This window comes from Eschrichtius robustus, chromosome 13, assembly GCF_028021215.1.
Source record: "Eschrichtius robustus isolate mEscRob2 chromosome 13, mEscRob2.pri, whole genome shotgun sequence".
Classification (NCBI taxonomy): Eukaryota; Metazoa; Chordata; class Mammalia; order Artiodactyla; family Eschrichtiidae; genus Eschrichtius; species Eschrichtius robustus.
In genome coordinates, this window is record NC_090836.1 from 74,458,668 (window position 1) to 74,471,337 (window position 12,670).

Consider the following 12,670-nt stretch of genomic DNA (forward strand, 5'->3'; position numbering starts at 1 on the left):
TAGGCTAAAATGACATGGTAAGGTACAAAACAACAACTTCAAGTATTTCATGTGGCAAAAAATTATATATACAAGGTAATGTCAATAAAATGATTATTTTCTACATCCAGGAATTAGATTCAGAAATGCAAGAAATTTTATGCTCTAAAATATGACAGAAACTAACTATACCAAAAATAGCATCTCATGTATAAAATATAACAGAATGGGGAAAATTAGATTGAAAATATACCATATGCTATTGCTAATTCTCTTTTCTCTTAGAGAATAACTTATTTAAAGTAGCAGCTTCTTAAGCACAAATAGTGTTAGTTTTGTCAGAAGCATCTTGGATAAATGAATAAAGAATCAAAGGTTCTAATAAGGGCTTCAGAGATGTAATGGAATTATAAGTCAAGTAGTTAATTTTCTTATTTTTTTCAGATAAGAAACTGAGCCTCAGAGAGATAGTTCTACAATGATTACAAAATACCTAAATATAAACCTATTTTAGTTTTAAAATACACATTCAGATAAATGGTTGAACAATGTTTAGAATCTCTAATACAGAGAATGCTGTAAGCCCTCTACTGTCACTGTGGTTAATAAAAAAGATTGGTTAATTTTTCATTCAACAAATATTTGAGCCTTTAATGTATGCTGGAAACTGTTATAGGTATGTAAATAAAAGTTTTATATTTATATATGTTACTTTACAATTTTCAAATTACTTCCATATACATCATCATTTGGCCTTTATATAATCACCTTGAAAGAGCCCAGGTAAGTACTGTCATTTCACTTTTTAGATAATAAAATGGAAATTTAAAAAGGTTAAAGATGAGATTCTATACAAGAATCTGAGTTGGCTCTTGAGTCAGACTGACTAGATTCAAATCGTGGCTTTCCCATCTTCTCCTAGGCACATTACTGAGGCTTCCTATAGCCTAGTTTCCTAACTGCAAAATGGAGTGAATATCCTATGTCACAAGTAGTACTGCGTATAAAATGAGATAATATATTCAACATTTTTAGAACAGTACATGACATAACAAATGCTTACATTTATCTTTATTATATCATTAATCCCATTTGCCAATATCTACATTTCTAAGACTTACCGTAATTTGATATTTTCAAACTCTTTAACTTTTAATTCAGTGACTTCTTTTTGTCTCTCTAAATCCTGAGATACTTTTTTTAGTTTGATCACAAGTGAGGAGAGAGAGTCATCTTGTTCTGCTACTCTCTGTTCCATCTCAGCCAAATGAATAAAATGCTTGTTGGTAGGAACTGGAGTAGGAGACTGTTTTATTAAATCCTATGAAATATGGTTGGTTACATTAGCCATGAGCAGGTACAATGCAATGCCATACTTACTCCATAATTTTAACTTGGTTCCTTAAATGATCAAAATATAATATCAAATCTAATATGTAATGATTTAATAGGTAATGAAGGCTTAAAGAAGATAGAACATATAGACCTTATTCTTTGTATTCCCAGTATCTGGCAAAGTGCCTACATGTAGTGGAGGATCAATAAATAAATGTTGACTGAATTAATGAGTTAAGGCTTGAGGAAGCTAAGGTTTGCTTAAGGTCATTTCGCACATAAAGAATACAATGATGAGCTCTACCCACCACCAGAGCCTCCCATCAAGCCTCTTAGATAGCCTCAACCACCAGAGGGCAGACAGCAGAAGCAAGAAAAACTACAATCCTGCAGCCTGTGGAAGAAAAACCACATTCACAGAAAGATAGACAAGATGAAAAGGCAGAGGGCTATATACCAGATGAAGGAACAAGATAAAACCCCAGAAAAACAACTAAATGAAGTGGAGATAGGCAACCTTCCAGAAAAAGAATTCAGAATAATGATACTGAAGATGATCCAGGACCTTGGAATAAGAATGGAGGCAAAGATAGAGAAGATGCAAGAAATGTTTAACAAAGACCTAGAAGAATGAAAGAACAAACAAAAAGAGATGAACAATACAATAACTGAAATGAAAACTACACTAGAAGGAATCAATAGCAGAATAACTGAGGCAGAAGAACGGATAAGTGACCTGGAAGACAGAATGGTGGAATTCACTGCTGCGGAACAGACTAAAAAAAAAAGAATGAAAAGAAATGAAGACAGCCTAAGAGACTTCTGGGACAACATTAAACGCAACAACATTCACATTATAGGGGTGCCAAAAGGAGAAGAGAGACAGAAGGGACCCGAGAAAATATTTGAAGAGATTATAGTCGAAAACTTCTCTAACATGGGAAAGGAAATAGCCACCCAAGTCCAGGAAGCGCAGAGAGTCCCATACAGGATAAACCCAAGGAGAAACATGCCGAGACACATAGTAATCAAATTGGAAAAAATTAAAGACAAAGAAAAATTATTGAAAGCAGCAAGGGAAAAATGACAAATAACATACAAGGGAACTCCCATAAGGCTAACAGCTGATTTCTCAGCAGAAACTCTACAAGCCAGAAGGGAGTGGCATGATATACTCAAAGTGATGAAAGGGAAGAACCTACAATCAAGATTACTCTACCCAGCAAGGATCTCATTTAGATTTGATGGAGAAATCAAAAGCTTTACAGACAAGCAAAAGCTACGAGAATTCAGCACCACCAAACCAGCTCTACAACAAATGCTAAAGGAACTTCTCTAACTGGGAAACACAAGAGAAGAAAAGGACCTACAAAAACAAACCCAAAACAATTAAGAAAATGGTCATAGGAACACACATATCGATAATTACCTTAAACGTGAATGGATTAAATGCTCCAACCAAAAGACACAGGCTTGCTGAATGGATACAAAAACAAGACCCATCTATATGCTGTCTACAAGAGACCCACTTCAGACCTAGCGACACATACAGACTGAAAGTGAGGGGATGGAAAAAGATATTCCATGCAAATGGAAACCAAAAGAAAGCTGGAGTAGCAATACTCACATCAGATAAAATAGACTTTAAAATAAAGAATGTTACAAGAGACAAGGAAGGACACTACATAATGATCAAGGGATCAATCCAAGAAGAAGATATAACAATTATAAATATATATGCACCCAACACAGAAGTACCTCAACACATAAGGCAACTGCTAACAGCTATAAAAGAGGAAATGGACAGTAACACAGTAATAGTGGGGGACTTTAACACCTCACTTACACCAATGGACAGATCATCCAAAATGAAAATAAATAAGGAAACAGAAGCTTTACATGACACAATAGACCACATAGATTTAATTGATATATATAGGACATTCCATCCAAAAACAGCAGATTACACGTTCTTCTCAAGTGCGCACGGAACATTCTCCAGGACAGATCACCTCTTGGGCCACAAATCAAGCCTCAGTAAATTTAAGAAAATTGAAATCATATCAAGCATCTTTTCTGACCACAACGCTATGAGATTAGAAATGAATTACAGGGAAAAAAACGTGAAAAGCACAAACACATGGAGGCTAAACAATACGTTACTAAATAACCAACAGATCACTGAAGAAATCAAAGAGGAAATAAAAAAATACCTAGAGACAAATGACAATGAAAACACAACGATCCAAAACCTATGGGATGCAGCAAAAGCAGTTCTAAGAGGGAAGTTTATAGCTATACAAGCCTACCTAAAGAAACGAAAAATCTCAAGTACAAAATCTAACCTCACACCTAAATGAACTAGAGAAAGAAGAACAAACAAAACCCAAAGGTAGCAGAAGGAAAGAAATCATAAAGATCAGAGCAGAAATAAATGAAGTAGAAACAAAGAAAACAATAGCAAAGATCAATAAAACTAAAAGCTGGTTCTTTCAGAAGATAAACAAAATTGATAAGCCATTAGCCAGACTCATCAAGAAAAAGAGGGAGAGGACTCATATCAATAAAATTAGAAATGAAAAAGAAGAAGTTACAACAGACACCGCAGAAATACAAAGCATCCTAAGAGACTACTACAAGCAACTCTATGCCAATAAAATGGACAACCTGGAAGAAATGGACAAGTTCTTAGAAAGGTATAACATTCCAAGACTGAACCAGGAAGACACAGAAAATATGAACAGACCAATCACAAGTAATGAAATTGAAACTGTGATTAAAAGTCTTCCAACAAACAAAAGTCCAGGACCAGATGGCTTCACAAGTAAATTCTATCAAACATTTAGAGAAGAGCTAACACCCAACCTTCTCAAACTCTTCCACAAAATTGCAGAGGAAGGAACACTCCCAAACTCATTCTATGAGGCCACCATCACCCTGATACCAAAACCAGACAAAGTTACTACAAAAAAAGAAAATTACAGACCAATATCACTGATGAATATAGATGCAAAAACCCTCAACAAAATACTAGCAAACAGAATCCAACAACACATTAAAAGGATCATACACCATGATCAAGTGGGATTTATCCCAGGAATGCAAGGATTCTTCAATATACGCAAATCAATCAATGTGATACACCATATAAACAAATTGAAGAATAAAAACCATACGATCATCTCAATAGATGCAGAAAAAGCTTTGGACAAAATTCAACACCCATTTATGATAAAAACTCTCCAGAAAGTGGGCATAGAGGGAACCTACCTCAACATAATAAAGGCCATATACGTCAAACCCAGAGCAAACATCATTCTCAATGGTGAAAAACTGAAAGCATTTCCTCTAAGATCAGGAACGAGACAAGGATGTCCACTCTCACCACTATTATTCAACATAGTTTTGGAAGTCCTAGCCACGGCAATCAGAGAAGAAAAAGAAATAAAAGGAATACAAATTGGAAAAGAAGAAGTAAAACTTTCACTGTTTGCAGATGACATGATACTATACATAGAGAATCCTAAAACTGCCACCAGAAAACTACTAGAGCTAATCAATGAATTTGGTAAAGTTGCAGGATACAAAATTAATGCACAGAAATCTCTTGCATTCCTATACACTAATGATGAAAAACCTGAAGGAGAAATTATGGAAACACTCCCATTTACCATTGCAACAAAAAGAATAAAATACCTAGGAATAAACCTACCTAGGGAGACAAAAGACCTGTATGCAGAAAACTATAAGACACTGATGAAAGAAATTAAAGATGATACCAACAGATGGAGAGATATACCATGTTCTTGGATTGGAAGAATCAATATTGTGAAAATGACTACACTACCCAAAGCTATCTACAGAGTCAATGCAATCCCTATCAAATTACCAATGGCATTTTTTACGGAACTAGAACAAATCATCTTAAAATTTGTATGGAGACACAAAAGACCCCGAATAGCCAAAGCAGTCTTGAGGGAAAAAATGGAGCTGGAGGAATCAGACTCCCTGACTTCAGACTATACTACAAAGCTACAGTAATCAAGACAATATGGTACTGGCACAAAAACAGAAACATAGATCAATGGAACAAGATAGAAAGCCCAGAGATAAATCCACGCACCTATGGTCAACTAATCTATGACAAAGGAGGCAAAGATATACAATGGAGAAAAGACAGTCTCTTCAATAAGTGGTGCTGGGAAAACTGGACAGCTACATGGAAAAGAATGAAATTAGAATACTCCCTAACACCATACACAAAAATAAACTCAAAATGGATTCGAGACCTAAATGTAAGACTGGACACCGTAAAACTCTTAGAGGAAAACATAGGAAGAACACTCTTTGACAGAAATCACAGCAAGATCTTTTTTGATCCACCTCCTAGAGTAATGGAAATAAAAACAAAAATAAACAAATGGGACCTAATGAAACTTCAAAGCTTTTGCACAGCGAAGGAAACCAGAAACAAGATGAAAAGACAACCCTCAGAATGGGAGAAATTATTTGCAAACGAATCAACGGACAAAGGATTAATCTCCAAAATATAGAAACAGCTCATTCAGCTCAGTATTAAAGAAACAAACAACCTGATCCAAAAATGGGCAGAAGATCTAAATAGACATTTCTCCAAAGAAGACATACACATGGCCAAGAAGCACATGAAAAGATGCTCAACATTGTTAATTATTAGAGAAATGCAAATCAAAACTACAATGAGGTATCACCTCACACCAGTTAGAATGGGCATCATCAGAAAATCTACAAACAACAAATGCTGGAGAGGGTGTGGAGAAAAGGGAACCCTCTTGCACTGTTGGTGGGAATGTAAATTGATACAGCCACTATGGAGAACAATATGGAGGTTCCTTAAAAAACTAAAAATAGAATTACCATATGACCCAGCAATCCCACTACTGGGCATATACCCAGAGAAAACCGTAATTCAAAAAGACACATGCACCCGAATGTTCACTGCAGCACTATTTACAATAGCCAGGTCATGGAAGCAACCTAAATGCCCATCGACAGACGAATGGATAAAGAAGTGGTGGTACATATATACAATGGAATATTACTCAGCCATAAAAAGGAACGAAATTGAGTCATTTGTTGAGACGTGGATGGATCTAGAGACTGTAATACAGAGTGAAGTAAGTCAGAAAGAGAAAAACAAATATCGTATATTAACGCATGTATGTGGAACCTAGAAAAATGGTACAGATGAACCGGTTTGCTGGGCAGAAGTTGAGACACAGATGTAGAGAACAAATGTATGGACACCAAGGGGGGAAAACCACGGTGGGGTGGGGATGGTGGTGTGCTGAATTGGGCGATTGGGATTGACATGTATACACTGATGTGTATAAAATTGGTGACTGATTTAAAAAAAAAAAAAAAAAGAATACAATGATCAAAAGAGGCAAGAATGAACTGAATTCAGAACATGGAAAGCAATTAGACACAGGTAAACTTAATGTGCAGATTTGAAAGAAAGACTGAGGTCAGATCATGGAAGGCTTTGAGTACACGGCTAAGAAACTTAAACATGATTTTGTAGGCAGCAGTAAGCTACTAACAGATGTCGGTCTAGGGAAAAAAATGATTAGAGCTATGTCTTCAGAAGATTATTCTGGCAAAAAAATAAAAAAAGGTAGGATGGCTTCTAGTCCAAAAAAAAGGAGACCTAAATTTTCAATTGCATGGTCTCAAAAATCAATAAAGAATAGAACAAAGTTCTTAGAATCTTACCCAAGTTGTTTCTTTGAATTTACTGAGTGAACTATCAGCCTGTAGTTCTAATTTATGATGAAGACTATGAAGTTCCTCTTCATGTTTCTTAACAATTTCTCTTTGTTCCTGTTTTACAAGAAATCAAAACTATATCTTACATTATGATTCAAATAAATTCACATTCTAAAGGTCTTAAATATTTTCTTATCTTTACCTTCTAAAATCCTTATGAGATAGGGAAGGAACAACATCTGCCATCTGCATGTATATATTTATACCTGTATACATTTCCCCTAGCACATGTTCAAACTGACAAGCCCAGCCTTAGAGCATAATTTATTCTTAATATTAGAATAATATGTATCCATCAGCTTTTAACTTGTTTCCAGCAAATTTTTAAATGTCAGATTTTTTTTTCCCCTCCAAGTTCTAGCAAATTTGATTTCCACTGATACCTGTGTGACAGATTTCATTCTAACTTACTGCCTCAGTCTTTACCTATTAACTCAGATGATATTTTTCAAAATCACACAGTTTCACCATGAAAGCCATTAGCAATTTAGTCGGTCCATAACACAAACTGCCAGTTTTACTGACAGATCTGTAATCCAATCACGTGAAAGTAACAATACCTGAATAGAATCATTTGAAAACAAGAAACGAAATACCACTTCAGGGCAGAACAGTATTTGACATTTGTCTAAAAAACATCATAATAAATAAAAGAGCATAACATAATATAATAAAATACCTCTCTGGCTTTTTCTAGAAGATGTTGATACTTCTTTAACACTTCTTCCTTTTGATTTAACCTTGCTTGCATGTTTGCAATGGTCTGATGAGCAAGTTTCAATGTGTGATGAGATTTTGGTTCCACCTCTTTTCTTCCTAGCTCAGCTATAAGCTTTTCTCGTTCTGCAGTGGCAGGCAATCGAAGCCTCAGTTCATTAATTACTTTATCTCTTGACAGAATATTTTCCTCTGCTAACCGTAAAGCAGATTCTTTTTTTTTTAGCTTCTGCAATGATCAAATCATAAAAAAATACATTTTTCTTTTAAAAATGCTTCATCTGAATCTTAGTCAGATTAGCTATAAGCAAGGAAAGGAGTTTCATTTTATTTTTCACATCATACTTATAATAGCCAAATGATACTTAATAAGGTTAATTGACTGTATTTCTATGTGACAGCAGTTATCTACATGTATATTTTACTTATTTGTAAGATTATCACATGTGTTAGAAACTTCACTGTTATGATGAAAATGAAATTTACTTACAGTACTTTATTTAGGTCTAATAGATTTAGAACTAGAAATGTGTGGTGGTGATAGGTTTAGAAAGAAAATGTAATAAACCATTCCTTTTATTTTGGTCCATTGACTATTAGAGCACTAGAAGAGCAACCTATAAAGTCAACAAAGTATAAAAATTGGAATTTTAGTGGCCTGAGTCAATGGGTCACTATTATAAAATCTGCAGCTTATCAAAACAAAACAGAAGAAAGTGTGTTCTCCTCAACAGAATTAAGGCAGATATTTAAAATCTAGTAACTCAGTGGCAATACACATAAACAACAAATTTACAATTACAGAAGACAATCTAAGTTTCCTCAGTTGGTTTAAAAGTGCACAATTTAAAAAATTATTTTAAATGTCTTTACAGTTAATATGATTTTCATTTTAGTTGACATCTAAACATACTCGGTTTATACTATTTTCTGTATAATTTAATAAAGAAGACAGATCTAATCATCTATTAACCAAATTTAAGACCTAGACTGAACTAAGAAGTAATTTCTAATTTACCTTCAAACGCTTTAACTATCTACAAAAATGAATAAACTGAAAATTGATTCAGAGTATAAAACATGCACTTCAAAATAGAACATAAAAATAAACAAGGATGAAAACAATTCTTGATCATAGAGGGGAAGGAAATACATTGTTCATAAAGCTACAGTCAAATGCTCTTCTTGTTTCCTTTCATGCTAGCAACTGAAGAGCATGCCCAAAAGTGGCAAATAATGATTAAAAGGAGAGTAATATCAAATTAGCCATATCTGCTGTTCTTTATCAGCTACTAGAAACATTATAGGAGAATGAAAAAGGAGAGCAGAATAAGCAACAGATTCATCATTTTATGCTTCATCCTCATTTAAAAATATTACTTAGAAAACGCCACAAGCATACCTAATAAGGCACTAATCAAAATGCAAATTCTTCTAATTACCTCTTCTAGTGATTTGCACGTTGCCTGTGTTTCTAGGATTATTCGAATATTCTCCTTAATTTTTCTTAGAGCAATCTCAAGTTGATTTGGAAGGGGCAAACTAGGGTCTGGCATTGATCCTGTAGCCTCTTCAAACTATTGAGAAATAGAATTTTTTTAAAAAAGCAGTTGCAGCATTGAGAAGAACAATATTAATTTTTACAACTATATGACATGACATGGTTAAACTCCACTTATAGTTGAAACATAAAAAGATACCATCAATTAAAATTCCATCCAACTTTAGAAAATATTTCTATTTGTTAACATTACAGGCCGTGCTACAGAGTAGCAAACAAGACTAATCATTCATACCTTTTGTGCTGCATTTAGTATTTCATTTTGCTGACGGTCAAAAACATCTAGTTGACGTTCTAGCTCAACTTCTCTCTGATCCCAGGCCATTTGTCTTTCTTCGTGAAACTGAAAAAAAGACAGTTTGGGTCAGACGCACACAGAGATAATCACCAGGAATTTTTACATACATTTTTCTTATTTAATCCTCACAACAACCCTTTGAGGTCACTATTATTTTCATTTTATGGAAGAAGGAAGTAAATTCAGAGATGAAGTGATTTGCCTAAGATCACAGAGACAGGCAGATGTGGAGTCAGGATTTCAATCCATCCATGTACCCATCCATCCATTCATCCAAAACATGTTTAATGACACATTCTGTGTGGCAAGCACTATTCAAGACAATAAGAACACAGCAGTGAACAAAACCAAGTACCTTTCACTACAGAACTTATATACTAGTGAGGGGGAGATAGTCAATAAACAAGTAAGTATGTAATATGTCAGAGGGTGATGAGTACTATGGAGTAAAATGAAACTAGATAATCCCTATTCAGGGAATCTTGATGATAAGATTTACTGTTGTAGACTGAGTGGCTAGTGAAGGCCTCAATGATAAGGTAAGACATTTGAGCTAAGACCAGAAGGCAATGAAAGCATTATCAATACTGGTATCTGGGGTAAGAACAATCTAAGCAGAAGGAACAACAGAATTTCTGAAGCAAGCAAGCATGTGCTTAGTGAATATCATCTGCCTCCAAAGCTTTTGTGCTTTATTCTACACCAAGCTGCCTTCTCCTATTCCATCAGTGAGAGCCAGTAGAAACTTGTAACCATGAAAAGTCAAATAACTAATATTGAAATAAAAATTAACTTACCAAATAAGTCTGCTTATGAATTATTCCTTTTAAGACTATTAATGCAACTAAATATATATTTTTAGAATAGTTTAAAAAGTAAGAAACAATATTTTATAACAATAATAATGGGAGCTACACTCAATTAGGAAAATAATGTGGTCACCAGTGCAATGTTGTTATGTTAAAAATCTTAGCAACAAATACGAAAGTAAATATAAAATGAAACCTTATTCTGCTGTACAATTTCTTCCTCCAGACTACTGATTGTATGCTCATATTCAGAAATTATATTATTCAAATATTTTATTTCTTCTTTATCTTTGACTAATTCTCGACTGAGTTTAAGCTCTTGAAGACGGAGTTCTTCTATCTTCGTATGCCAAACGATTACCTGAAGATTTACAAATTATACATACAAATGTAAATACTATATAAACAAATATTTCTCCACTAATCTTAATGATTTTAATTCAAATTAATGGACATTCTATAACAAAATAAGATATAAAATTATCCTTGGCTGTTCCACAAGGAAAAGTTTATTTAGAATTTCCAGACTTTTCTAATACATGGGATCTTAACATAAAACACTTTTCAAATGATGTTGGAATGGATATCACTAACATTCACTTTCATTTATTCATTTACTTTCATATATTTACTGGGTCCTTAGTGTATGTATGTAATTGCAACATTCATTTTACTTTCATAAATAAAAATCTTAAATGTTTCTAGCCTAGAGAATAAAATTTAATTTCAAAATAATTATTTTTCGTTTAATTCCTTCCAAATGAGGGCAAAAACAAAATTATTTTAAAAAATAAATGCGGGCCTACTACTTGTAAATAATTTTAAACACAATAATTATGAAGAGTAGAATTCAACTAACCACTATAATGTTTAAGAATAATTATAATTAGTATTTAATTAATATATAAACTTTCCTAGAGTGTTTAAAATTCTTTGATATTATACAATCTAAGCATTTCTATTGAAACCATCGCTTAGAGGAGTCCCATTTTATTTATAAAAGGATATCCAAATAGCCCAAACTCCTAATTTATAAAACCTGAATTAATAAATTATACATGGAATTTTGTTCATATATTAAGCATTATTCACATAGGCACATATTAACCCAAAGTTATTATGTAACTCTTTTGAAAATACTGAACTTAAAATCAATGTTTTACCTTTTGGGCTCCCCTGGCATCCTTTAAAGTGCTTATTAACTCTTCCAGCCCCTTTAACTTTAATTCCATCTCCAGTGTTTTGTTCTTCATATTTCTATGTTCTTGTTGAGAATTTTTCATTTCTTGCATTATCTTCAGTTTGTCATTTTGTAACTGAATCATTGTTTTAGAGAATGTTTCCTGTTGTGCCAAGGGTAAAGCTCCGCTAAATTGCCATCGTAGAGACTGAATTGTTTGGCGCAGATGTGTTGCTCTGTTTCTGCCCTCCAAACGGGCAGAATAGAGAGCTTGTTCTTTTTCATCAAGTTTCTGCTCTAAGCGCAAATTATGGGCCTCCATCTTCTGCAGCTTAGACGTAACCGACTCCAACTTACCAAGAGCGGTAGCCTCACTAACTTGAAGAGAAACAAGGTGTTGGTGCAGCTTGGCAATTAGTGCCTTTTCATCAGACTGTGCCTAATATAAAAAATATATGTTTGTAGGAAGTTTCAAGTTTTCCCAATGAAACTTATCATGGATTTAAAATCACAATTTACTAAATAAAATTTAAAACAGGGTGCTACATGAGATCCTACAAAAATCTAACCTTGCTTTAACACAAATTGCAAAAGAAGTGTAGAAACCTAGAATCAAACTTATTTAAAATCTAAATCTGGCAGCTAACAGTTGGAATATTACTGTTTTTTGAAAACTTCCATATATTAATAACAGTATTGATAATAATATTAATGCAGACAATGTGGGGTTTTTTAATCCTAAAAAAACTTAGAATGTGAGAAGATGTGAAAAACTATATATAAATACAAGAGAAAATATTGTTATGAAAGACATGTTTCTCCTCACTGTCTGGACTTTGAACAGCAGCCAGCACAATGCATCTGTAAGCATTGAAATGCTTTTCTGTGTTATGAATGGCATTTCAAATTAACGAGTTTTTCTAATCAACTTACAACTAACAAAAATAGGAGCCTCTATTTGATATATCCTCTGATTAAAACTA

At 33.7% G+C, this 12,670-nt stretch overlaps 1 protein-coding gene across 6 annotated transcripts in view; it reads right to left on the reverse strand.

Moving 5' to 3' along the window:
• The window catches only part of CEP290 (centrosomal protein 290), a 94,632-nt gene that overhangs the window by 30,351 nt on the left and 51,611 nt on the right, over positions 1-12,670 (reverse strand). For all 6 annotated transcript variants that reach the window (XM_068561771.1, XM_068561770.1, XM_068561774.1 and 3 more), the window contains exons 30-36: positions 11,671-12,126; positions 10,704-10,868; positions 9,636-9,743; positions 9,282-9,416; positions 7,802-8,068; positions 7,069-7,176; positions 1,101-1,300 (exon numbers count right to left, since the gene is read on the reverse strand). In XM_068561771.1, coding sequence (XP_068417872.1) covers positions 1,101-1,300; positions 7,069-7,176; positions 7,802-8,068; positions 9,282-9,416; positions 9,636-9,743; positions 10,704-10,868; positions 11,671-12,126 — 1,439 coding nt within the window. The remainder of the gene's footprint in view (positions 1-1,100; positions 1,301-7,068; positions 7,177-7,801; positions 8,069-9,281; positions 9,417-9,635; positions 9,744-10,703; positions 10,869-11,670; positions 12,127-12,670) is intronic.